This window comes from Saccostrea echinata, unplaced genomic scaffold (genome assembly GCF_033153115.1).
Source record: "Saccostrea echinata isolate AGI-Se365-2 ecotype Australia unplaced genomic scaffold, CSIRO_AGI_Sech_v1 ptg000028l, whole genome shotgun sequence".
Lineage (NCBI taxonomy): Eukaryota > Metazoa > Mollusca > Bivalvia > Ostreida > Ostreidae > Saccostrea > Saccostrea echinata.
In genome coordinates, this window is record NW_026889777.1 from 4756353 (window position 1) to 4781402 (window position 25050).

At 32.5% G+C, this 25050-nt stretch overlaps 1 protein-coding gene across 1 annotated transcript; it reads right to left on the minus strand.

The window, feature by feature from the left end:
* Positions 1-1617: 1617 nt before the first annotated feature.
* On the minus strand, positions 1618-10283 carry LOC133194050 (ciliogenesis-associated TTC17-interacting protein-like). The gene is made up of 10 exons (XM_061329979.1): positions 10167-10283; positions 9141-9253; positions 8160-8404; positions 7868-7954; positions 7618-7678; positions 7370-7473; positions 4237-4361; positions 3724-3800; positions 3284-3372; positions 1618-2753 (listed from the first exon to the last, which is right to left on the minus strand). Exons 1-10 carry the CDS (start codon positions 10190-10192, stop codon positions 2502-2504), a joined length of 1179 nt encoding a protein of 392 aa, XP_061185963.1. The 5' UTR covers positions 10193-10283; the 3' UTR covers positions 1618-2501.
* Between the last annotated feature and the right edge of the window lie 14767 nt (positions 10284-25050).

Below are 25050 nucleotides of genomic sequence, written 5' to 3' on the forward strand. Positions count from 1 at the left end.
CTCAGTCTACTGTAAAATTAAACTGAAAACTTGGGGACATTATTTGGAAAAGACAAGAAGAGGTACTGTAATCCTCTTCTGTCAGGAAGAGAAAGGTGTCTCAGCTGAGCGATGTGATCTATGGGCCTCTTGTTATTACTTTCAATTTAGATTTCTTTCCTGGAGGCACAAAAGTAATTTTACTTTAAGCTTTGTTCAAAGCATTTGAAATTTCTTCAATTTTTTCCAATGAGACACTTTTCCAAGGGGAAATAAGTAAATTTATTGCAAAACTTTGTGGGTCATTTACAAGTCTCCCATAACTTACAATGGCAGAAAGGATTAAAATTGCCTTTAAATATTTGAAAATCACATTTAAATATATGAAATAAATACAGAGTACCAGTAGATACATATTATCATTTATGGTCTGCAGATTTTACCAAGTGCGAATAGTTTAGATATTATAATCATACATTAACTTCTTCAGCACAGCTAGCACAATTAGGTTACTATTAAGGTGGAACAGATGTAGGGGCAATTTTAGGAAATTCAATGATTTACCCAGGCAATTTCTTTTCATCAGTTTTGTAGTGGCCAGACAGTGTTATTTGCTGGTCTGGTTAAAAAAGCTCAGTTTGTAGAACACCTCTTGTGAGCTCAAGGGTCCTGGTGCACATGGTCTGAAGAATTATCTCCCTTCCTGTTACAGTACATCTTTGCTAGTCAAGGGTTTTTGATCCACTGTGGATCAGAAACCCTTGGCTAATGAAGATGGTTACAGTATTGTACATTTAATGATCCCAAGAGTCGTAGTCAGACCACATTAGAATTTTGTAGGATGTGCAGACATCCTCTTTTGTTGTCAAGATTCAAGTTTGTGCTCCTGCTGTCAAGTGTTATCAAAACATTCAATTTCTAAATAAAATACTTCAATCCAAGGTATATCTTGTTAAGCTGATATGCCAGCATCATTATATACTGTATGCATGTGTACTTAAAATAGCGAGCTTCATATATTTTAGCGGCTTTTTAGCGCCAACAACAATGCGCTAATTCATGATGACCATTAATAAATCAATAAATACAGTACATGGTGCAAATGTGTATAGTACTAATTCACTATTACACTAACCACTCAATACCAAGTGATTGCACTAAATTTTGAATATGTCAATTTATGTATATGTATACTGGATTAAAATTCTTGAAAGCTTGGAGTTCTTGCTTAGATTTGGAAGTAATTTTTTTTTTTCACCTATACAGTGAGGACTGCATTTTCAGCTTGTTTTATAAAATAAGGCATTCTTTCAAGCAAGGACTTTGTTTTTCAGGAAGCTCACATATTCCTGTGTACCATAAATCTTTTATCCCCCTATTTAGTTCCCCTGCTGACTCGTGAACAAAGCATGAAGAATGACAGCTGTAGTAAAAATGTGAAGATGCATTAGGTTTATAAGTAGAAATTTTGCTTATAAATGTGTCAATTAAGATGCTGAAATGCCTCCTTTTTAAAGGTTCTCAACTACAGAGTCAGTTCTTTGTTCATTTTACAGAAGGTTTTAATAGCATGTACATGTATGACTATGTCCATGATTAAGTATGCCATCAACTTCAGATATCGAGAACAAATATTCCTTTTCATTCAAAGTAAAAATTTACTGTAATAACAATTTCAACAAAATTAATGATAAAACATTTCTTGAAGTGCTGAATGGTGGCAAAAATAGACACATTCACAAATACAAGTTAAATGTACAGTATGGTATTTTAGTGTCGGTAGAAACAGATCGATCAATTTTTAAGTACACCAATATATAATGTACCTCAATTAAACACTCAATTAAATATCAGATCCACATATTTAAAGATGTAACAGATCTTTAAATTTTCTAAACTGATAGAAATCAAACATAAACATGAAAAAAATCTGTAAATCTTACATACATGTAGATAATCAGTGTAAATATTGTCATATGGACTCAGATTTTCAACCATTCATGTATAAGCCTAACCACTATACACTATACAACTATATATGGTGCTGTAAGCAACCAATTATATACAATGTACTTATATCACAGATCAGTTGGTTTCCTGTACATTTCTGAAGACTAACAGAGCATGCAATTTTATAATTGCTATACAGGTATACATATATATAAAACATCAGAATGTCTTCTTCTAAGTTGTTCATTTACAATTGATTTCTTGGATACACTGTAGGTAAAAATGACTGATATTAATAACTCCTGCAGTTTAACAAGTCAATAAAGAGCTGACATAAAGGTTCAAAATTAAAAAATGTTATAATACCACAGATGTGATGGCATTTCCATCAATATTTCAAGCATACTTCACCCCGTACACAAACCTTGATGTATTTTTCAATTTATTCTATACTAGTCTTATAAAATTAATGTAAAAAATGATTGCTTGTGGTATACAGATTGTATCGGAACTTATTTCCAAATCTTTCATACACACTATGAGTTATCTAGAATTCAATAATGTCTTCTTTTTTATCTGGTTGGAGCTCTCAGCTGGTCAATTTTGGTATTTGTTCGACTCGCGGGAAATGGCGTTGGTGCATTAGATGCCAAGTAAGGTGTCAAAGATGGCATGGAGGCAGAAAAGGATGAGAAATACTCTGCAGCAAACTGAACAACATCATCAGGTTTCCTGAGCAACAGGAATTGGAGGAAGTCGGCCAGTAGGTTTTTGAGCTCTGGGTGTGAGCGCATGTATGTGGTATGGTCTCCTTTTAATTCCTCCTAAAAAAGCATATTATCATGAAAAGTTAAATATTAATCATTATTTACATTCTTCAGTTATTTTTCTTAACATCCACTTCAGTCAAAACTGGATATCTCAAAAATGGCTGGACCGCCTGATAACTTTTGATGTTAAAGATATTTAAATTCATATTCATAATATAATACATGTAGATACATATTGACCCTTCAACTGTACTTGCATTTATATGTCTAGTTCAAATGAAATAGTACAATGAAAAACTTCGCAAAAATATATGTAATGTGTACTGGTACTGTACTTTAAAATATCATTGAATATTTTTAAATATCGTTATTTAAAGAATTTAAATATAAATATTGAAAGATTATTTTTTACACAGTGCAATACATCACACAACTGCGCATGAAATTTTCATCACACCACTATTCAGTTTGCAAATAAAGCTTTGTGATTCACAGCACCATGGAGGGCATAAATAATTTCTCACACCTTGTAAGGTAACTGGCTTTTTAGTCAAAATTATATTTTGAATTTTCATTAAGGTTACCTTTCTGTCCAGAAACTTTGAGTATAACTGCATGTCATCTTCCCAATTTAGCTCTTTCTTCTCGAACACTGGCTTAGGGGGCTCCTCATCTGCACCAACACATGATATATTAATAATGAAATTCTGGCAGTTTTATTATTAAGTTTGTGAATGTTTGTACTTGGGTAAATTTTTGTTTTTTTTTTACATTTAATGCAAATTTATATTTGACACAATTTGCTAAAAGAATTTTATTCTTTCAATTTTCTCCCCCTATACATTGCTAAACTTATCTAAAATTTAAAAAGACTTGACAATTTTCCATAAAATTTAAAATCTGGTTTGTCTAAAAATTTCCCTTTTTTCTTCACCATCTATATGTATATCTCTCTGTAGTGTTAAGACTCAAATATTACTTTTGTATGGATACTAAACCCATCTCATTAGTACATGTACGTTACCTCTTTCAATAAGATGTGGAACAGATGTCAACTTCATGGTCACAGGTGAACCCACTTGAACCCTGTTTGTCATGTGACTGTAAAAACAAAAAATAATTCATACATTAAAACATACAAAACACAACTATTCAACAGTGATTGTTAACAGTCTAAATATAACAGGAATGAATGCAAAATTAGACAATTTTTTAAAATATAATTTATAGTAATTCAATAATTATTCTATCATTTCCCAGATAGACTAAATTTATTTTGAGACCTATTATACTCATGATCTGGGTGACTTTAACTGGATTTTTTTTTTAAAATAATGATTGAAAAAAAAAAAAATATATATATAGATATATATATATATATATATATGCTGGAGCTGTTCTATATATACACATCAAAGAATGTCTCGAGGTCCACATTTGACAGAATGTTTTCTGTTATAAGAATATATTAAAGACTTAGAAATAAAACATTATATAACTGTATGCTTTGCTAAAATAAAAAGTAATATTCTCCTACCAGTCCTGCATGAAATAGGACTGCCATGTTGTTGGGAGATCAGCGAAGGAGTTGATTGTCCGCTCGACCCCAAACACTCGGATTTCTGTTGTACCAACTGTCTGTGTGCGGTCCTCTAATGGCCTCTACACATAAAGAACTACATATTGATTTTCAAATTCTATGTAGTGAATTACCAGAACTGCCTTTTTATTTTAATTTTGTCACTTTACACATGCTCGACCATAGTCATCTGACCCCGTATGAAATTTAGAGGCGTATTACGCCTGGACTTTTTGCAAATCCTGGCGTACAAGAGACGTATTCTTAAAAATACGGTTCATTTTCAGGCGTACACGTATTTTTGCCAGAAATACGTCTCCTTTTCTCCTGGCGTAAATTCTTAATCCAGGCGTATTTTTTTTCTTAGTCTCTTTCGCATAGGGAAATAAAAACTTAGAAAATTTCAAAAGGCGTATTTTTGGAAATCCTGGTGGATTTTCTGACTTAGTCCTTATTATTAAGAGAGCTAGATAAAAATTTTACTTAGACAACTTCAATCTCCTTTATGTAACTATTGAGTTGCTTTTGTGATACATGTATTAAAATTAACCCCCCAAAAAGTATTTACTCCACATGTAAACATTGATTACATTACAATATTGCCTTTGTTGTATTCATTGTATTTATTAAAGCAATTAATTTTAGTAAATTATACTATTCAATCTTAGATTACTGTGCCATTGATTCCCAAATAAAAAAAATGTTTAATATTATTTCTCTTAACTAAGATGATTTTATTTCTAACAAACTTAGTATATTCTTTCATTAATGTTTTAGTGGCTTAATATAAAATAGCATTTAATTAAATGAATATTTAAGTCCTTAGTTTTAACAAAGCACTATAGCTGATGCTAAAAATAATTTTTCAATCAGTAATTGCATGATCAATGTCTCTATAATAAAACAAAATATAGATGGTATATTCAGATAATATTACATTACCATCTACTTTCTCTTCCCTAGTCTAACCAGTTGGGATTAGGCTAATTACTTACAGATGTGTTGAGCATGTTTAGGAACGACTTATCTGTAATGTTGTAAACCTTTCTAAGAACGGCTTATCAGTTTATATCCGGTTTCTCTAGAGCAGTTCTATTATCCACCCTAATCTTTAAAATAAAAGTATAATTCATATAGAAAAAACATCTTGTGTAAACATAAATGAATTTTTGTTATTGTATTCTTTAACAATACAGAATTCTTTTTTCATCAAATTTACATAATGTACTGATCTCTCAGAAATGATAAAACCGTTTAGGTAACAAGGGGGTTATAAACAACAGCATTATTTACATCCAAGTATTTGCGCCAATTTTAAACCACCAGGAAGGTCATGCCAGGAACAAAGAGATTGGAGAAAGTGGCAACGAAGCACAGATGGTGAAGAGGTGATTATTTTGAAATACATTGCATAACATTAGATTTTTTTACCTAAAAAAATAAGACAGATGCATTTGCTTGATTTGCAGAGCCAGATGTTCATGATTGAAATGGGTCAGTATGACATTGAGTATGTTCTTATGTTTTTCTTTTTCCAGATCATAATCCATAGGATAAATCAGTTGGGCGATCAATTGAATGATGAAATAGTCCATAAATACTTGAATTTAAGTGAAGAAAAGATCTTGCGAGAGTCAAATGACCAGAATTGCAGCATTTTCCATAGATGCATGCCAATGAACTGCAGCTGTTGAGTGTAGCATCAGGAATGAAGTGTATTTTGAATGCCAGGAGTTATAAAACATGAAAAACATCTTTTTGTGAATATTTCTATGAAAATGTGATTGGAGAATATAATAAGAAATGTGAATGACAAAACTGCTTGTGAATTGCATCTTTTGTGCCAAATAAGGAGTACAGAGAATGGCAGGATTAATCGGCATGATTCTCAATAAAGTGATTTCACTGTGATTATTGGAATGTTGCAACTGCTGACTAAACTAATATGTCAATCTTGTAGGTTAAAATACTTTGAAACAGGAAAAGTTAATGTAAATCTAACATGTGATGTGACTGTGATTTGAAACAGTAAATGTTTGATTCTGATTTTTAATCATTTCTCATTCACATTTAAGCATACTGAAAAGTATTAATAAAATAAAAATTGTGTATGATTGTAAGCTTAATTTGTCTGATCTTTTTTGTATGTATTTATATGCACTTAGACTCCTAGTAATCTATGTACTAAAGTACATTGTACTTTTATATTTATGTTGGTTGTAGTCCCCATAGCTGTGATAATATTTAATTTGAAATGAATATTTAAGGCAGGCGTATTTTTTATACGGGCGTATTCATTTTACGGGTGTATTTATTTTACGGGCGTATTTTTTTTTTTACGGGTATGCTTGATATCTAGGTGTAATTCTATTTTTAAAATTTCCAGGCGTATTTTGAATTTCCAGGCGTACTCATTTACATATTTCGGCTAAAAATACGGTAGGATTACGCCTCTTGTACGCCTGTATTTCACTTTATACGCCTGCTTTTATGTATTCATTTTAATGGAGAATCCACCAGGATTTTAGGAATATAATACGCCTGGATATTTTTTGAAAATACGTGACTAAAATTTCGTACGGGACATTACTGATATAAATTTAATCAAAAGTTTTATTCTTTATTAAGATGGACACTTGTAATAAAGCTTCACTATTCACTTTCTTAAAAGAGACATTTCATCTGTCTTCAACAGAAAAACAAAATTTCAAGACAAATAAAAGATTTCAAATTGTCTGAAAATGGTCTGTTTCAAGACATTTCTTGAAATGGACCAATTCTGGACAATACATGTACATGACAGTACATCAACCCTAATACTTTGTAAACAGACATCAATGCTAGTGAAAATACAACATGTATGTAGAGAATTTCAAGATTATTTTCTATAGATATAATGCAAAATCTATAGACTGTTTATATTTCTGCAAAACAAAATTTCCTGATGAAGAATTATCTAAGAAAAATGAAAGGATATTAATTTGGATACTAATTTGCTCATACAGAAATATGGATATTAGGTCATACAGAAATACTGCAAAAAAAAAGAATTCAAAATATATACACAGATTAATGATTGTATAAAGCTTACATATATCACAGAACACAAATTGGTATCCGAGTCAAAAGACAGGAACTGCATATTGTCAGGAATTCCCTTTTCTATTAATAGTCGGTGTAGAAGTAAGTTAGATCCTGAAACAGAAATCAAATTCATTTTAATATTTATCTTTCATAATGCAGTGTGTCTGTATCTGAAGTATTATCAAGTAAATCCAATAAAACAGTATTTTTAACAAAAGTAAGATTTTTAATACACTGCCTTTCTCTATAACTTACCCTCAGAAATAAAGCCCTTCATCTGATTGTGGTCAAATGTTTTTGACGATCTCTGTACATCCTGTGATCAAAAAATAAATAAATAAATAAAATATATATTTTGATTTTAAATAAAGGACAAAATGACACATTCTTTCTCCATTAAAAAAATCATTTTCACAAGATGTTGTAAAAATGGATTTCATTTTTATATTTCTTTGCCAAACATGTATTTTAGAATTTCAAATGGTGGTAATTAAAACTAATTTACCTCTCCTTGTGTAATCACTCTGTTTACAATGTAGTTGTCTGGTTGCTTCACTATAAATGTTTTTCTATCTAAAGGACAATTTTCAAGCTAAAACGAAATAAAATCATATAGTTATCAACAATTCATGTTTAAAAGCCTATCCAATTCAAGTAAACAAAATATTCCAAAAGAGTGAAAAAAGGTTTAAGTCAAAATACATGTAGTTAGTTTAACTATGTACAATTCAAAAACTTAATTACTTTTACAAACCAGAGACTTTCAAAAATAACCTTGACCTACTTATACAACTGACCTTGACATATTCATGGTGCTGCTGTTCTATGGTCTCCAGGTTCTGACCTACATACGCAGTTATGGAAGTTCCACATGGGACGCCGTCAATTGAGCCGTGACTGTTGGCATGGATAAGGAAACAGTCTGTCTGTTTGTATCGTGTGGGTTCTACAGAAATACTGAACTCCCCAAGCTCTTTGCCTGTGTCTGACACTGTGACCAGGTGGTCATCAAACATCAAGTATTTATAGTCATCCTCTGGAACTAAAATAAATTAAAAATACTGAAAGAAATAAAAGGAAGTTTCTGCAGATCTTATTCAACTCACTTTATGTATTAGTAAAAGAGGAATAACAAATCATAAGACTTCTTCCAAGAGTTACAGAGTATTGTAACTTTATTTCTGGCATTTCATGTATAAAAAGTAGTAATATCAGGGTTGTCCCTAAGACCTGTGGAATTTGCCCGCCCATTATCCCAAAGTTATTCTTGTTATCCCCCCCCCCCCCAAACCTGTTAGGGGGAACCCCAGATCTCCTTCTACTTATTAAATGTCCCCTGCAATGTCAATTCCTGAACATATGCACACATTGTGTGGCATATATAAAACAGTGCAATGATGAATATGTTTTTATATGCTTTATGCTTTAACTTAATTTTACATTTTACTCCTGACCATTTGATATTTAAAATCTGTGGAATATGTACTTACTATACTTCATGTACATAAAAAATGTTAAGATTTAAATTTAAAAGGTGTGCATTTAACTGAATATCAGGAAAACTTTCGTAAGTCTTTGTTCTGCATGTTTTACATATATGACCAACTACAGAATGTCTAACTATATTTTGTAAATTATTTTTATTTGAAAAGAGACATCTATAATATATGTTTGCTTTACAAACTTGTGTGTTTTATATTTCATCACATTCAATATCTATACACTCACAGTGAAACCTTATAGTCTAAGAATATAACTACAAGAACATTGATACAAACCTATGCTTTGCACAAACTTGACAGCTTCCTCGCTGACTGTGGGAATTTCCTCTGGAACTTGCTCTGGTGGCTGACGACCAGTTATCACAGATCCTGGGTCTGAAGTACTCACACTGAATAGTAAATATGGAGAAATTTATTTCTGGAAATTATTCATCTTTAATTATAAGTTAGAAATATTTTGGACACTGAGTAAGGCCATAGAAGCCCTGTGCAAATAGCCAAATAGGGCTGTATAAAATCCTGACTACATGTTGAATTCAGCACTTATACATGTAGCATGAAAAAGTTCCAAAACACAAAATTACATGAATATGAATATGTTTGTTTGTTGTTTAACGTCCCTCTCGAGAATTTTTCACTCATATGGAGACGCCACCACTTGCCATTGCACAGCTGCAAATTTTGACCTATACTTGGCACTTAGGGCCCTTGAGCAGTGAGGGATCTTTTTTGTGCCAGCACCTACTGCGGCATGGGACCTCGGTTTATATGGTCTCATCCAAAGGACCCGTCTCCAAGTCCCACACTGGGATTCGAACCCGTGACATAAGGATCAACTCCTTACTCTGCGACTCTAGAGCAGACGCTCTAACCACTTCGCCACACAGGTGACAATATAAATATGTACATTAAGGTGTTCTGTAACATCAATCTAACCCCCTTAAATGATACGTAATTCACATCCAGTCTAAAATGGGTTCATGGATCAATACCACATGTACATGCTGCTTGTATACGTTGAGTGCCTGCATACTGTTTTGCATTTTATAAAAATGGGGTTGGGGTGGGGTGGAGGTTCAGTCAGGTCTTTTCTCGCCATCAAATTTAAGTATTAATTCATATACTACAGTAATAGTTTAATCTATCACTGAATTTCAAAAATACAACATATATATAATATTATCTGATATAGAAATATATATATAAATTCAATATAGGCCTATACTATTGAATAAATTTATCAATTTATATTTAAAAGAACCGGTTGTATGTTTTGCTCTCTGCGCAAATAAACACCCCTACCTCGTTGCCGTGGTAACGGCACTCATGACTGCACAACTTGAACAAGTTCCTTTACCGAATTTTACGATATTTTACCATCAAACTAAACTTCGAAGCACTTGTCAAAAATCACTATGGCGATGACTTCCTGTTTAGTGAATCTAAAACTCAAATGAAACTGTTATCGATTCCGGAATGTTTTCACACGGTCCGTTCCCAATTCCCCATCTGATAAAACACATTTGGCCCAAGGATGCCAGTCTGTCACTCTCTACCTGCTAAAAAAAATTTAAGATCATGTTACATTTATAACAATGTCAACTGAATGATTGTCAAGCTTCTCAGTACGTATAACTTCATTTTTATCAACAACATGCCAAGAAAAGGTACGCATTCTAGTTTTAGAGCGAACTCAATAAAAGCGGAATTAGCGTTAATCTGTGATTTTTCCCCAGGGAGATGTGTGCGAGGCAATTAATGTCAGCAGTTTTGAGGGAAGGATCTTAAGTTTTACTGGTTTGAAATTAAAGCTGGAATACTTACTATTTAGAGGCCTTTGCACCTTTTTTCCTGTTGTTTTTTTTTAAAGGGGGGGGGGGGATTTTCCATGCAAATCATATGCAGTTTAAAAAGTAAAAAAAAAAGAAGAAGAAGAAGAAAAAGAAAGTGAAATAAATTGTACTGAACTAATTAATTGTTCAGTAAAAATTAGACGCCTTTCAAATTTTTCAGTGTTTATATATCAAAATATTTTTTTCCTAGTATAAATTAACATCGGGCACGATGAACTTGGTTGTTGTGGAAGTCTCGCGCCTTATTAAGGTATCATACCGCTAATTGACCAATGAAAATGAACTTAGTCAATTGTAGTTCCATACATATAAAATTATTATTTTTTCCTTTTGAATTTTTTTTTTATTAAATTTCCTTCCAGTCTATTTTTACAATTTTGGTACCTGTGTCTAGTGCATTTTACATATTTTGTAAATAAATAAAGGTTTCTGACAGGAACTATTTTTTTTCAGGGCATAGGAGGCTACTTCCTGGGGTAGAAGTTTATTTTTCTTTGACTAAGAAAACGGAAAACTTAGGATCCACCCCCTCAGATCTGCTGCCGTTAATGGTCTCGCCAGCGTTAGGGGAATATGGGTGATTTGCATCAATTACACTTTTATTGACTCTATCGCTGTGGAAAAATGGACGGGATTTCTTGGCATGACTAGCGTGCTAGAGAGAGAGAGAGAGAGAATTCAATTGGCCTCAAAAATTCACAATAGACATAAACTTCCATTTTATTATTCTGTCGATTTTGATGCCATTTATGTCTGAAAATAATATTTCTGACTAAGTGTAACGTAAAGTGTATTATGAAATTTATTTTGTTTACCTTTCCTGGCAATATACTACGTGCATTTGTAAAATCTGAAATGCATTAACACTAAATCTTTGTAACATTTAACGAATTCGAGCTTGTTTTGAAGGGCTTAATATCGTGCTTGTTTAGAAGGGCTTAATATCAGGGAAATTTTGTAGTCTTTGAACAGTACTTTGTGTGTTTTTCAAGATGAACGTTAACTCTCGCCATCTCGTCACCGACTCTTTGCATTTACATTAGCTTTATTCCAATGAACGTTGTACTTATGTCCTTCAAAGGGAGATCATTTGAGTACATCCAGAGTTACCTTATGCAAATTTCACAAGATAACTGCTAAGCATTTGAGAGACAAGTATAAATTGGAGATTTCTGGAGGGTGGTGGTGGGCTAATATTTCTGCTTGTTTCAGGCAATAAAGACACGTGAGCAAACCTGCTTCATGTATCTGCACATGCATGTACATGCATTGTACTGCATATGCAACCTGTCAACCTTATGCTTGCTCCAATAAATCGCTCGTATTCTAAGGGAACTATATTGATATAGTGTTCTTTTTAAAATAAATTTTTACCTCAGATTTTTGAATCTTAATATATTTTCTGTTCTGGAAACTAATGTATTGTCTGCGTAAATCAGAGTTGTGATCGTGTTAATTTTGTAGGATCAAAATAGTAAGAAAACTTATTCTTTACACTGATTAAGAATGCATTTTTCGTACGAATTAAGATATAACAATTACAAGGATGTGACTAAAAAAGGCACATGCTCATTGTTGAATTAAAAACGACACAAAACTTTTCTTTCTGTTGTGAAGAATATAATACAAAGTCATTGTTACAGTCTTTGAATAGTAACTGTTTTGTGAATTGAACTCTAGTCATCACGTGACCAGAAACCGTTCTCGCTGTCAATCGAAAGCGTGAAAACTCTAGCAGGCTTTGCGAACTTATGTAGATAAGTATTTTTCATGAAAACTGTCATAAAATTGCATTTTTGCATTCATCTTAGATACATTACTTCGCATTGCCGTTACAAAATCAATAAAGAACCCCCGATTACTTTTTGAATAATAAAATTTATGAAATTTATCAACGATGTATCAGACTGCGTGAAATTCGTAATCTTGACAAAAAGCTCATGCGTAAATAATTTTGAGGCCTAAATAATTGTGAAATCCAGATATTATTTTAACCACATAAGACACAAACCAAAAATTTCAAATCCCAAGACACCACTGCTGCAAAATACTTGTTCAACATACCAATGAAGATTACTTGATATTTTTAATGTTCATTCAAGGGCAATTGATTTTCAATTGTGTGCATTTATACTTTAATTCCTTTAGTGCAAAGCAAAATTTCAAGCATGAAATCAGAGAGAGAGAGAGAGAGAGAGAGAGAGAATTCAATTGGCCTCAAAAATTCACAATAGACATAAACTTCCATTTTATTATTCTGTCGATTTTGATGCCATTTATGTCTGAAAATAATATTTCTGACTAAGTGTAACGTAAAGTGTATTATGAAATTTATTTTGTTTACCTTTCCTGGCAATATACTACGTGCATTTGTAAAATCTGAAATGCATTAACACTAAATCTTTGTAACATTTAACGAATTCGAGCTTGTTTTGAAGGGCTTAATATCGTGCTTGTTTAGAAGGGCTTAATATCAGGGAAATTTTGTAGTCTTTGAACAGTACTTTGTGTGTTTTTCAAGATGAACGTTAACTCTCGCCATCTCGTCACCGACTCTTTGCATTTACATTAGCTTTATTCCAATGAACGTTGTACTTATGTCCTTCAAAGGGAGATCATTTGAGTACATCCAGAGTTACCTTATGCAAATTTCACAAGATAACTGCTAAGCATTTGAGAGACAAGTATAAATTGGAGATTTCTGGAGGGTGGTGGTGGGCTAATATTTCTGCTTGTTTCAGGCAATAAAGACACGTGAGCAAACCTGCTTCATGTATCTGCACATGCATGTACATGCATTGTACTGCATATGCAACCTGTCAACCTTATGCTTGCTCCAATAAATCGCTCGTATTCTAAGGGAACTATATTGATATAGTGTTCTTTTTAAAATAAATTTTTACCTCAGATTTTTGAATCTTAATATATTTTCTGTTCTGGAAACTAATGTATTGTCTGCGTAAATCAGAGTTGTGATCGTGTTAATTTTGTAGGATCAAAATAGTAAGAAAACTTATTCTTTACACTGATTAAGAATGCATTTTTCGTACGAATTAAGATATAACAATTACAAGGATGTGACTAAAAAAGGCACATGCTCATTGTTGAATTAAAAACGACACAAAACTTTTCTTTCTGTTGTGAAGAATATAATACAAAGTCATTGTTACAGTCTTTGAATAGTAACTGTTTTGTGAATTGAACTCTAGTCATCACGTGACCAGAAACCGTTCTCGCTGTCAATCGAAAGCGTGAAAACTCTAGCAGGCTTTGCGAACTTATGTAGATAAGTATTTTTCATGAAAACTGTCATAAAATTGCATTTTTGCATTCATCTTAGATACATTACTTCGCATTGCCGTTACAAAATCAATAAAGAACCCCCGATTACTTTTTGAATAATAAAATTTATGAAATTTATCAACGATGTATCAGACTGCGTGAAATTCGTAATCTTGACAAAAAGCTCATGCGTAAATAATTTTGAGGCCTAAATAATTGTGAAATCCAGATATTATTTTAACCACATAAGACACAAACCAAAAATTTCAAATCCCAAGACACCACTGCTGCAAAATACTTGTTCAACATACCAATGAAGATTACTTGATATTTTTAATGTTCATTCAAGGGCAATTGATTTTCAATTGTGTGCATTTATACTTTAATTCCTTTAGTGCAAAGCAAAATTTCAAGCATGAAATCAGAGAGAGAGAGAGAGAGAGAGAGAGAGAATTCAATTGGCCTCAAAAATTCACAATAGACATAAACTTCCATTTTATTATTCTGTCGATTTTGATGCCATTTATGTCTGAAAATAATATTTCTGACTAAGTGTAACGTAAAGTGTATTATGAAATTTATTTTGTTTACCTTTCCTGGCAATATACTACGTGCATTTGTAAAATCTGAAATGCATTAACACTAAATCTTTGTAACATTTAACGAATTCGAGCTTGTTTTGAAGGGCTTAATATCGTGCTTGTTTAGAAGGGCTTAATATCAGGGAAATTTTGTAGTCTTTGAACAGTACTTTGTGTGTTTTTCAAGATGAACGTTAACTCTCGCCATCTCGTCACCGACTCTTTGCATTTACATTAGCTTTATTCCAATGAACGTTGTACTTATGTCCTTCAAAGGGAGATCATTTGAGTACATCCAGAGTTACCTTATGCAAATTTCACAAGATAACTGCTAAGCATTTGAGAGACAAGTATAAATTGGAGATTTCTGGAGGGTGGTGGTGGGCTAATATTTCTGCTTGTTTCAGGCAATAAAGACACGTGAGCAAACCTGCTTCATGTATCTGCACATGCATGTACATGCATTGTACTGCATATGCAACCTGTCAACCTTATGCTTGCTCCAATAAATCGCTCGTATTCTAAGGGAACTATATTGATATAGTGTTCTTTTTAAAATAAATTTTTACCTCAGATTTTTGAATCTTAATATATTTTCTGTTCTGGAAACTAATGTATTGTCTGCGTAAATCAGAGTTGTGATCGTGTTAATTTTGTAGGATCAAAATAGTAAGAAAACTTATTCTTTACACTGATTAAGAATGCATTTTTCGTACGAATTAAGATATAACAATTACAAGGATGTGACTAAAAAAGGCACATGCTCATTGTTGAATTAAAAACGACACAAAACTTTTCTTTCTGTTGTGAAGAATATAATACAAAGTCATTGTTACAGTCTTTGAATAGTAACTGTTTTGTGAATTGAACTCTAGTCATCACGTGACCAGAAACCGTTCTCGCTGTCAATCGAAAGCGTGAAAACTCTAGCAGGCTTTGCGAACTTATGTAGATAAGTATTTTTCATGAAAACTGTCATAAAATTGCATTTTTGCATTCATCTTAGATACATTACTTCGCATTGCCGTTACAAAATCAATAAAGAACCCCCGATTACTTTTTGAATAATAAAATTTATGAAATTTATCAACGATGTATCAGACTGCGTGAAATTCGTAATCTTGACAAAAAGCTCATGCGTAAATAATTTTGAGGCCTAAATAATTGTGAAATCCAGATATTATTTTAACCACATAAGACACAAACCAAAAATTTCAAATCCCAAGACACCACTGCTGCAAAATACTTGTTCAACATACCAATGAAGATTACTTGATATTTTTAATGTTCATTCAAGGGCAATTGATTTTCAATTGTGTGCATTTATACTTTAATTCCTTTAGTGCAAAGCAAAATTTCAAGCATGAAATCAGAGAGAGAGAGAGAGAGAGAGAGAGAGAATTCAATTGGCCTCAAAAATTCACAATAGACATAAACTTCCATTTTATTATTCTGTCGATTTTGATGCCATTTATGTCTGAAAATAATATTTCTGACTAAGTGTAACGTAAAGTGTATTATGAAATTTATTTTGTTTACCTTTCCTGGCAATATACTACGTGCATTTGTAAAATCTGAAATGCATTAACACTAAATCTTTGTAACATTTAACGAATTCGAGCTTGTTTTGAAGGGCTTAATATCGTGCTTGTTTAGAAGGGCTTAATATCAGGGAAATTTTGTAGTCTTTGAACAGTACTTTGTGTGTTTTTCAAGATGAACGTTAACTCTCGCCATCTCGTCACCGACTCTTTGCATTTACATTAGCTTTATTCCAATGAACGTTGTACTTATGTCCTTCAAAGGGAGATCATTTGAGTACATCCAGAGTTACCTTATGCAAATTTCACAAGATAACTGCTAAGCATTTGAGAGACAAGTATAAATTGGAGATTTCTGGAGGGTGGTGGTGGGCTAATATTTCTGCTTGTTTCAGGCAATAAAGACACGTGAGCAAACCTGCTTCATGTATCTGCACATGCATGTACATGCATTGTACTGCATATGCAACCTGTCAACCTTATGCTTGCTCCAATAAATCGCTCGTATTCTAAGGGAACTATATTGATATAGTGTTCTTTTTAAAATAAATTTTTACCTCAGATTTTTGAATCTTAATATATTTTCTGTTCTGGAAACTAATGTATTGTCTGCGTAAATCAGAGTTGTGATCGTGTTAATTTTGTAGGATCAAAATAGTAAGAAAACTTATTCTTTACACTGATTAAGAATGCATTTTTCGTACGAATTAAGATATAACAATTACAAGGATGTGACTAAAAAAGGCACATGCTCATTGTTGAATTAAAAACGACACAAAACTTTTCTTTCTGTTGTGAAGAATATAATACAAAGTCATTGTTACAGTCTTTGAATAGTAACTGTTTTGTGAATTGAACTCTAGTCATCACGTGACCAGAAACCGTTCTCGCTGTCAATCGAAAGCGTGAAAACTCTAGCAGGCTTTGCGAACTTATGTAGATAAGTATTTTTCATGAAAACTGTCATAAAATTGCATTTTTGCATTCATCTTAGATACATTACTTCGCATTGCCGTTACAAAATCAATAAAGAACCCCCGATTACTTTTTGAATAATAAAATTTATGAAATTTATCAACGATGTATCAGACTGCGTGAAATTCGTAATCTTGACAAAAAGCTCATGCGTAAATAATTTTGAGGCCTAAATAATTGTGAAATCCAGATATTATTTTAACCACATAAGACACAAACCAAAAATTTCAAATCCCAAGACACCACTGCTGCAAAATACTTGTTCAACATACCAATGAAGATTACTTGATATTTTTAATGTTCATTCAAGGGCAATTGATTTTCAATTGTGTGCATTTATACTTTAATTCCTTTAGTGCAAAGCAAAATTTCAAGCATGAAATCAGAGAGAGAGAGAGAGAGAGAGAGAGAGAATTCAATTGGCCTCAAAAATTCACAATAGACATAAACTTCCATTTTATTATTCTGTCGATTTTGATGCCATTTATGTCTGAAAATAATATTTCTGACTAAGTGTAACGTAAAGACGTAAAGTGTATTATGAAATTTATTTTGTTTACCTTTCCTGGCAATATACTACGTGCATTTGTAAAATCTGAAATGCATTAACACTAAATCTTTGTAACATTTAACGAATTCGAGCTTGTTTTGAAGGGCTTAATATCGTGCTTGTTTAGAAGGGCTTAATATCAGGGAAATTTTGTAGTCTTTGAACAGTACTTTGTGTGTTTTTCAAGATGAACGTTAACTCTCGCCATCTCGTCACCGACTCTTTGCATTTACATTAGCTTTATTCCAATGAACGTTGTACTTATGTCCTTCAAAGGGAGATCATTTGAGTACATCCAGAGTTACCTTATGCAAATTTCACAAGATAACTGCTAAGCATTTGAGAGACAAGTATAAATTGGAGATTTCTGGAGGGTGGTGGTGGGCTAATATTTCTGCTTGTTTCAGGCAATAAAGACACGTGAGCAAACCTGCTTCATGTATCTGCACATGCATGTACATGCATTGTACTGCATATGCAACCTGTCAACCTTATGCTTGCTCCAATAAATCGCTCGTATTCTAAGGGAACTATATTGATATAGTGTTCTTTTTAAAATAAATTTTTACCTCAGATTTTTGAATCTTAATATATTTTCTGTTCTGGAAACTAATGTATTGTCTGCGTAAATCAGAGTTGTGATCGTGTTAATTTTGTAGGATCAAAATAGTAAGAAAACTTATTCTTTACACTGATTAAGAATGCATTTTTCGTACGAATTAAGATATAACAATTACAAGGATGTGACTAAAAAAGGCACATGCTCATTGTTGAATTAAAAACGACACAAAACTTTTCTTTCTGTTGTGAAGAATATAATACAAAGTCATTGTTACAGTCTTTGAATAGTAACTGTTTTGTGAATTGAACTCTAGTCATCACGTGACCAGAAACCGTTCTCGCTGTCAATCGAAAGCGTGAAAACTCTAGCAGGCTTTGCGAACTTATGTAGATAAGTATTTTTCATGAAAACTGTCATAAAATTGCATTTTTGCATTCATCTTAGATACATTACTTCGCATTGCCGTTACAAAATCAATAAAGAACCCCCGATTACTTTTTGAATAATAAAATTTATGAAATTTATCAACGATGTATCAGACTGCGTGAAATTCGTAATCTTGACAAAAAGCTCATGCGTAAATAATTTTGAGGCCTAAATAATTGTGAAATCCAGATATTATTTTAACCACATAAGACACAAACCAAAAATTTCAAATCCCAAGACACCACTGCTGCAAAATACTTGTTCAACATACCAATGAAGATTACTTGATATTTTTAATGTTCATTCAAGGGCAATTGATTTTCAATTGTGTGCATTTATACTTTAATTCCTTTAGTGCAAAGCAAAATTTCAAGCATGAAATCAGAGAGAGAGAGAGAGAGAGAGAGAGAGAGAGAGAATTCAATTGGCCTCAAAAATTCACAATAGACATAAACTTCCATTTTATTATTCTGTCGATTTTGATGCCATTTATGTCTGAAAATAATATTTCTGACTAAGTGTAACGTAAAGTGTATTATGAAATTTATTTTGTTTACCTTTCCTGGCAATATACTACGTGCATTTGTAAAATCTGAAATGCATTAACACTAAATCTTTGTAACATTTAACGAATTCGAGCTTGTTTTGAAGGGCTTAATATCGTGCTTGTTTAGAAGGGCTTAATATCAGGGAAATTTTGTAGTCTTTGAACAGTACTTTGTGTGTTTTTCAAGATGAACGTTAACTCTCGCCATCTCGTCACCGACTCTTTGCATTTACATTAGCTTTATTCCAATGAACGTTGTACTTATGTCCTTCAAAGGGAGATCATTTGAGTACATCCAGAGTTACCTTATGCAAATTTCACAAGATAACTGCTAAGCATTTGAGAGACAAGTATAAATTGGAGATTTCTGGAGGGTGGTGGTGGGCTAATATTTCTGCTTGTTTCAGGCAATAAAGACACGTGAGCAAACCTGCTTCATGTATCTGCACATGCATGTACATGCATTGTACTGCATATGCAACCTGTCAACCTTATGCTTGCTCCAATAAATCGCTCGTATTCTAAGGGAACTATATTGATATAGTGTTCTTTTTAAAATAAATTTTTACCTCAGATTTTTGAATCTTAATATATTTTCTGTTCTGGAAACTAATGTATTGTCTGCGTAAATCAGAGTTGTGATCGTGTTAATTTTGTAGGATCAAAATAGTAAGAAAACTTATTCTTTACACTGATTAAGAATGCATTTTTCGTACGAATTAAGATATAACAATTACAAGGATGTGACTAAAAAAGGCACATGCTCATTGTTGAATTAAAAACGACACAAAACTTTTCTTTCTGTTGTGAAGAATATAATACAAAGTCATTGTTACAGTCTTTGAATAGTAACTGTTTTGTGAATTGAACTCTAGTCATCACGTGACCAGAAACCGTTCTCGCTGTCAATCGAAAGCGTGAAAACTCTAGCAGGCTTTGCGAACTTATGTAGATAAGTATTTTTCATGAAAACTGTCATAAAATTGCATTTTTGCATTCATCTTAGATACATTACTTCGCATTGCCGTTACAAAATCAATAAAGAACCCCCGATTACTTTTTGAATAATAAAATTTATGAAATTTATCAACGATGTATCAGACTGCGTGAAATTCGTAATCTTGACAAAAAGCTCATGCGTAAATAATTTTGAGGCCTAAATAATTGTGAAATCCAGATATTATTTTAACCACATAAGACACAAACCAAAAATTTCAAATCCCAAGACACCACTGCTGCAAAATACTTGTTCAACATACCAATGAAGATTACTTGATATTTTTAATGTTCATTCAAGGGCAATTGATTTTCAATTGTGTGCATTTATACTTTAATTCCTTTAGTGCAAAGCAAAATTTCAAGCATGAAATCAGAGAGAGAGAGAGAGAGAGAGAGAGAGAATTCAATTGGCCTCAAAAATTCACAATAGACATAAACTTCCATTTTATTATTCTGTCGATTTTGATGCCATTTATGTCTGAAAATAATATTTCTGACTAAGTGTAACGTAAAGACGTAAAGTGTATTATGAAATTTATTTTGTTTACCTTTCCTGGCAATATACTACGTGCATTTGTAAAATCTGAAATGCATTAACACTAAATCTTTGTAACATTTAACGAATTCGAGCTTGTTTTGAAGGGCTTAATATCGTGCTTGTTTAGAAGGGCTTAATATCAGGGAAATTTTGTAGTCTTTGAACAGTACTTTGTGTGTTTTTCAAGATGAACGTTAACTCTCGCCATCTCGTCACCGACTCTTTGCATTTACATTAGCTTTATTCCAATGAACGTTGTACTTATGTCCTTCAAAGGGAGATCATTTGAGTACATCCAGAGTTACCTTATGCAAATTTCACAAGATAACTGCTAAGCATTTGAGAGACAAGTATAAATTGGAGATTTCTGGAGGGTGGTGGTGGGCTAATATTTCTGCTTGTTTCAGGCAATAAAGACACGTGAGCAAACCTGCTTCATGTATCTGCACATGCATGTACATGCATTGTACTGCATATGCAACCTGTCAACCTTATGCTTGCTCCAATAAATCGCTCGTATTCTAAGGGAACTATATTGATATAGTGTTCTTTTTAAAATAAATTTTTACCTCAGATTTTTGAATCTTAATATATTTTCTGTTCTGGAAACTAATGTATTGTCTGCGTAAATCAGAGTTGTGATCGTGTTAATTTTGTAGGATCAAAATAGTAAGAAAACTTATTCTTTACACTGATTAAGAATGCATTTTTCGTACGAATTAAGATATAACAATTACAAGGATGTGACTAAAAAAGGCACATGCTCATTGTTGAATTAAAAACGACACAAAACTTTTCTTTCTGTTGTGAAGAATATAATACAAAGTCATTGTTACAGTCTTTGAATAGTAACTGTTTTGTGAATTGAACTCTAGTCATCACGTGACCAGAAACCGTTCTCGCTGTCAATCGAAAGCGTGAAAACTCTAGCAGGCTTTGCGAACTTATGTAGATAAGTATTTTTCATGAAAACTGTCATAAAATTACATTTTTGCATTCATCTTAGATACATTACTTCGCATTGCCGTTACAAAATCAATAAAGAACCCCCGATTACTTTTTGAATAATAAAATTTATGAAATTTATCAACGATGTATCAGACTGCGTGAAATTCGTAATCTTGACAAAAAGCTCATGCGTAAATAATTTTGAGGCCTAAATAATTGTGAAATCCAGATATTATTTTAACCACATAAGACACAAACCAAAAATTTCAAATCCCAAGACACCACTGCTGCAAAATACTTGTTCAACATACCAATGAAGATTACTTGATATTTTTAATGTTCATTCAAGGGCAATTGATTTTCAATTGTGTGCATTTATACTTTAATTCCTTTAGTGCAAAGCAAAATTTCAAGCATGAAATCAGAGAGAGAGAGAGAGAGAGAGAGAGAGAGAATTCAATTGGCCTCAAAAATTCACAATAGACATAAACTTCCATTTTATTATTCTGTCGATTTTGATGCCATTTATGTCTGAAAATAATATTTCTGACTAAGTGTAACGTAAAGTGTATTATGAAATTTATTTTGTTTACCTTTCCTGGCAATATACTACGTGCATTTGTAAAATCTGAAATGCATTAACACTAAATCTTTGTAACATTTAACGAATTCGAGCTTGTTTTGAAGGGCTTAATATCGTGCTTGTTTAGAAGGGCTTAATATCAGGGAAATTTTGTAGTCTTTGAACAGTACTTTGTGTGTTTTTCAAGATGAACGTTAACTCTCGCCATCTCGTCACCGACTCTTTGCATTTACATTAGCTTTATTCCAATGAACGTTGTACTTATGTCCTTCAAAGGGAGATCATTTGAGTACATCCAGAGTTACCTTATGCAAATTTCACAAGATAACTGCTAAGCATTTGAGAGACAAGTATAAATTGGAGATTTCTGGAGGGTGGTGGTGGGCTAATATTTCTGCTTGTTTCAGGCAATAAAGACACGTGAGCAAACCTGCTTCATGTATCTGCACATGCATGTACATGCATTGTACTGCATATGCAACCTGTCAACCTTATGCTTGCTCCAATAAATCGCTCGTATTCTAAGGGAACTATATTGATATAGTGTTCTTTTTAAAATAAATTTTTACCTCAGATTTTTGAATCTTAATATATTTTCTGTTCTGGAAACTAATGTATTGTCTGCGTAAATCAGAGTTGTGATCGTGTTAATTTTGTAGGATCAAAATAGTAAGAAAACTTATTCTTTACACTGATTAAGAATGCATTTTTCGTACGAATTAAGATATAACAATTACAAGGATGTGACTAAAAAAGGCACATGCTCATTGTTGAATTAAAAACGACACAAAACTTTTCTTTCTGTTGTGAAGAATATAATACAAAGTCATTGTTACAGTCTTTGAATAGTAACTGTTTTGTGAATTGAACTCTAGTCATCACGTGACCAGAAACCGTTCTCGCTGTCAATCGAAAGCGTGAAAACTCTAGCAGGCTTTGCGAACTTATGTAGATAAGTATTTTTCATGAAAACTGTCATAAAATTGCATTTTTGCATTCATCTTAGATACATTACTTCGCATTGCCGTTACAAAATCAATAAAGAACCCCCGATTACTTTTTGAATAATAAAATTTATGAAATTTATCAACGATGTATCAGACTGCGTGAAATTCGTAATCTTGACAAAAAGCTCATGCGTAAATAATTTTGAGGCCTAAATAATTGTGAAATCCAGATATTATTTTAACCACATAAGACACAAACCAAAAATTTCAAATCCCAAGACACCACTGCTGCAAAATACTTGTTCAACATACCAATGAAGATTACTTGATATTTTTAATGTTCATTCAAGGGCAATTGATTTTCAATTGTGTGCATTTATACTTTAATTCCTTTAGTGCAAAGCAAAATTTCAAGCATGAAATCAGAGAGAGAGAGAGAGAGAGAGAGAGAGAGAATTCAATTGGCCTCAAAAATTCACAATAGACATAAACTTCCATTTTATTATTCTGTCGATTTTGATGCCATTTATGTCTGAAAATAATATTTCTGACTAAGTGTAACGTAAAGTGTATTATGAAATTTATTTTGTTTACCTTTCCTGGCAATATACTACGTGCATTTGTAAAATCTGAAATGCATTAACACTAAATCTTTGTAACATTTAACGAATTCGAGCTTGTTTTGAAGGGCTTAATATCGTGCTTGTTTAGAAGGGCTTAATATCAGGGAAATTTTGTAGTCTTTGAACAGTACTTTGTGTGTTTTTCAAGATGAACGTTAACTCTCGCCATCTCGTCACCGACTCTTTGCATTTACATTAGCTTTATTCCAATGAACGTTGTACTTATGTCCTTCAAAGGGAGATCATTTGAGTACATCCAGAGTTACCTTATGCAAATTTCACAAGATAACTGCTAAGCATTTGAGAGACAAGTATAAATTGGAGATTTCTGGAGGGTGGTGGTGGGCTAATATTTCTGCTTGTTTCAGGCAATAAAGACACGTGAGCAAACCTGCTTCATGTATCTGCACATGCATGTACATGCATTGTACTGCATATGCAACCTGTCAACCTTATGCTTGCTCCAATAAATCGCTCGTATTCTAAGGGAACTATATTGATATAGTGTTCTTTTTAAAATAAATTTTTACCTCAGATTTTTGAATCTTAATATATTTTCTGTTCTGGAAACTAATGTATTGTCTGCGTAAATCAGAGTTGTGATCGTGTTAATTTTGTAGGATCAAAATAGTAAGAAAACTTATTCTTTACACTGATTAAGAATGCATTTTTCGTACGAATTAAGATATAACAATTACAAGGATGTGACTAAAAAAGGCACATGCTCATTGTTGAATTAAAAACGACACAAAACTTTTCTTTCTGTTGTGAAGAATATAATACAAAGTCATTGTTACAGTCTTTGAATAGTAACTGTTTTGTGAATTGAACTCTAGTCATCACGTGACCAGAAACCGTTCTCGCTGTCAATCGAAAGCGTGAAAACTCTAGCAGGCTTTGCGAACTTATGTAGATAAGTATTTTTCATGAAAACTGTCATAAAATTGCATTTTTGCATTCATCTTAGATACATTACTTCGCATTGCCGTTACAAAATCAATAAAGAACCCCCGATTACTTTTTGAATAATAAAATTTATGAAATTTATCAACGATGTATCAGACTGCGTGAAATTCGTAATCTTGACAAAAAGCTCATGCGTAAATAATTTTGAGGCCTAAATAATTGTGAAATCCAGATATTATTTTAACCACATAAGACACAAACCAAAAATTTCAAATCCCAAGACACCACTGCTGCAAAATACTTGTTCAACATACCAATGAAGATT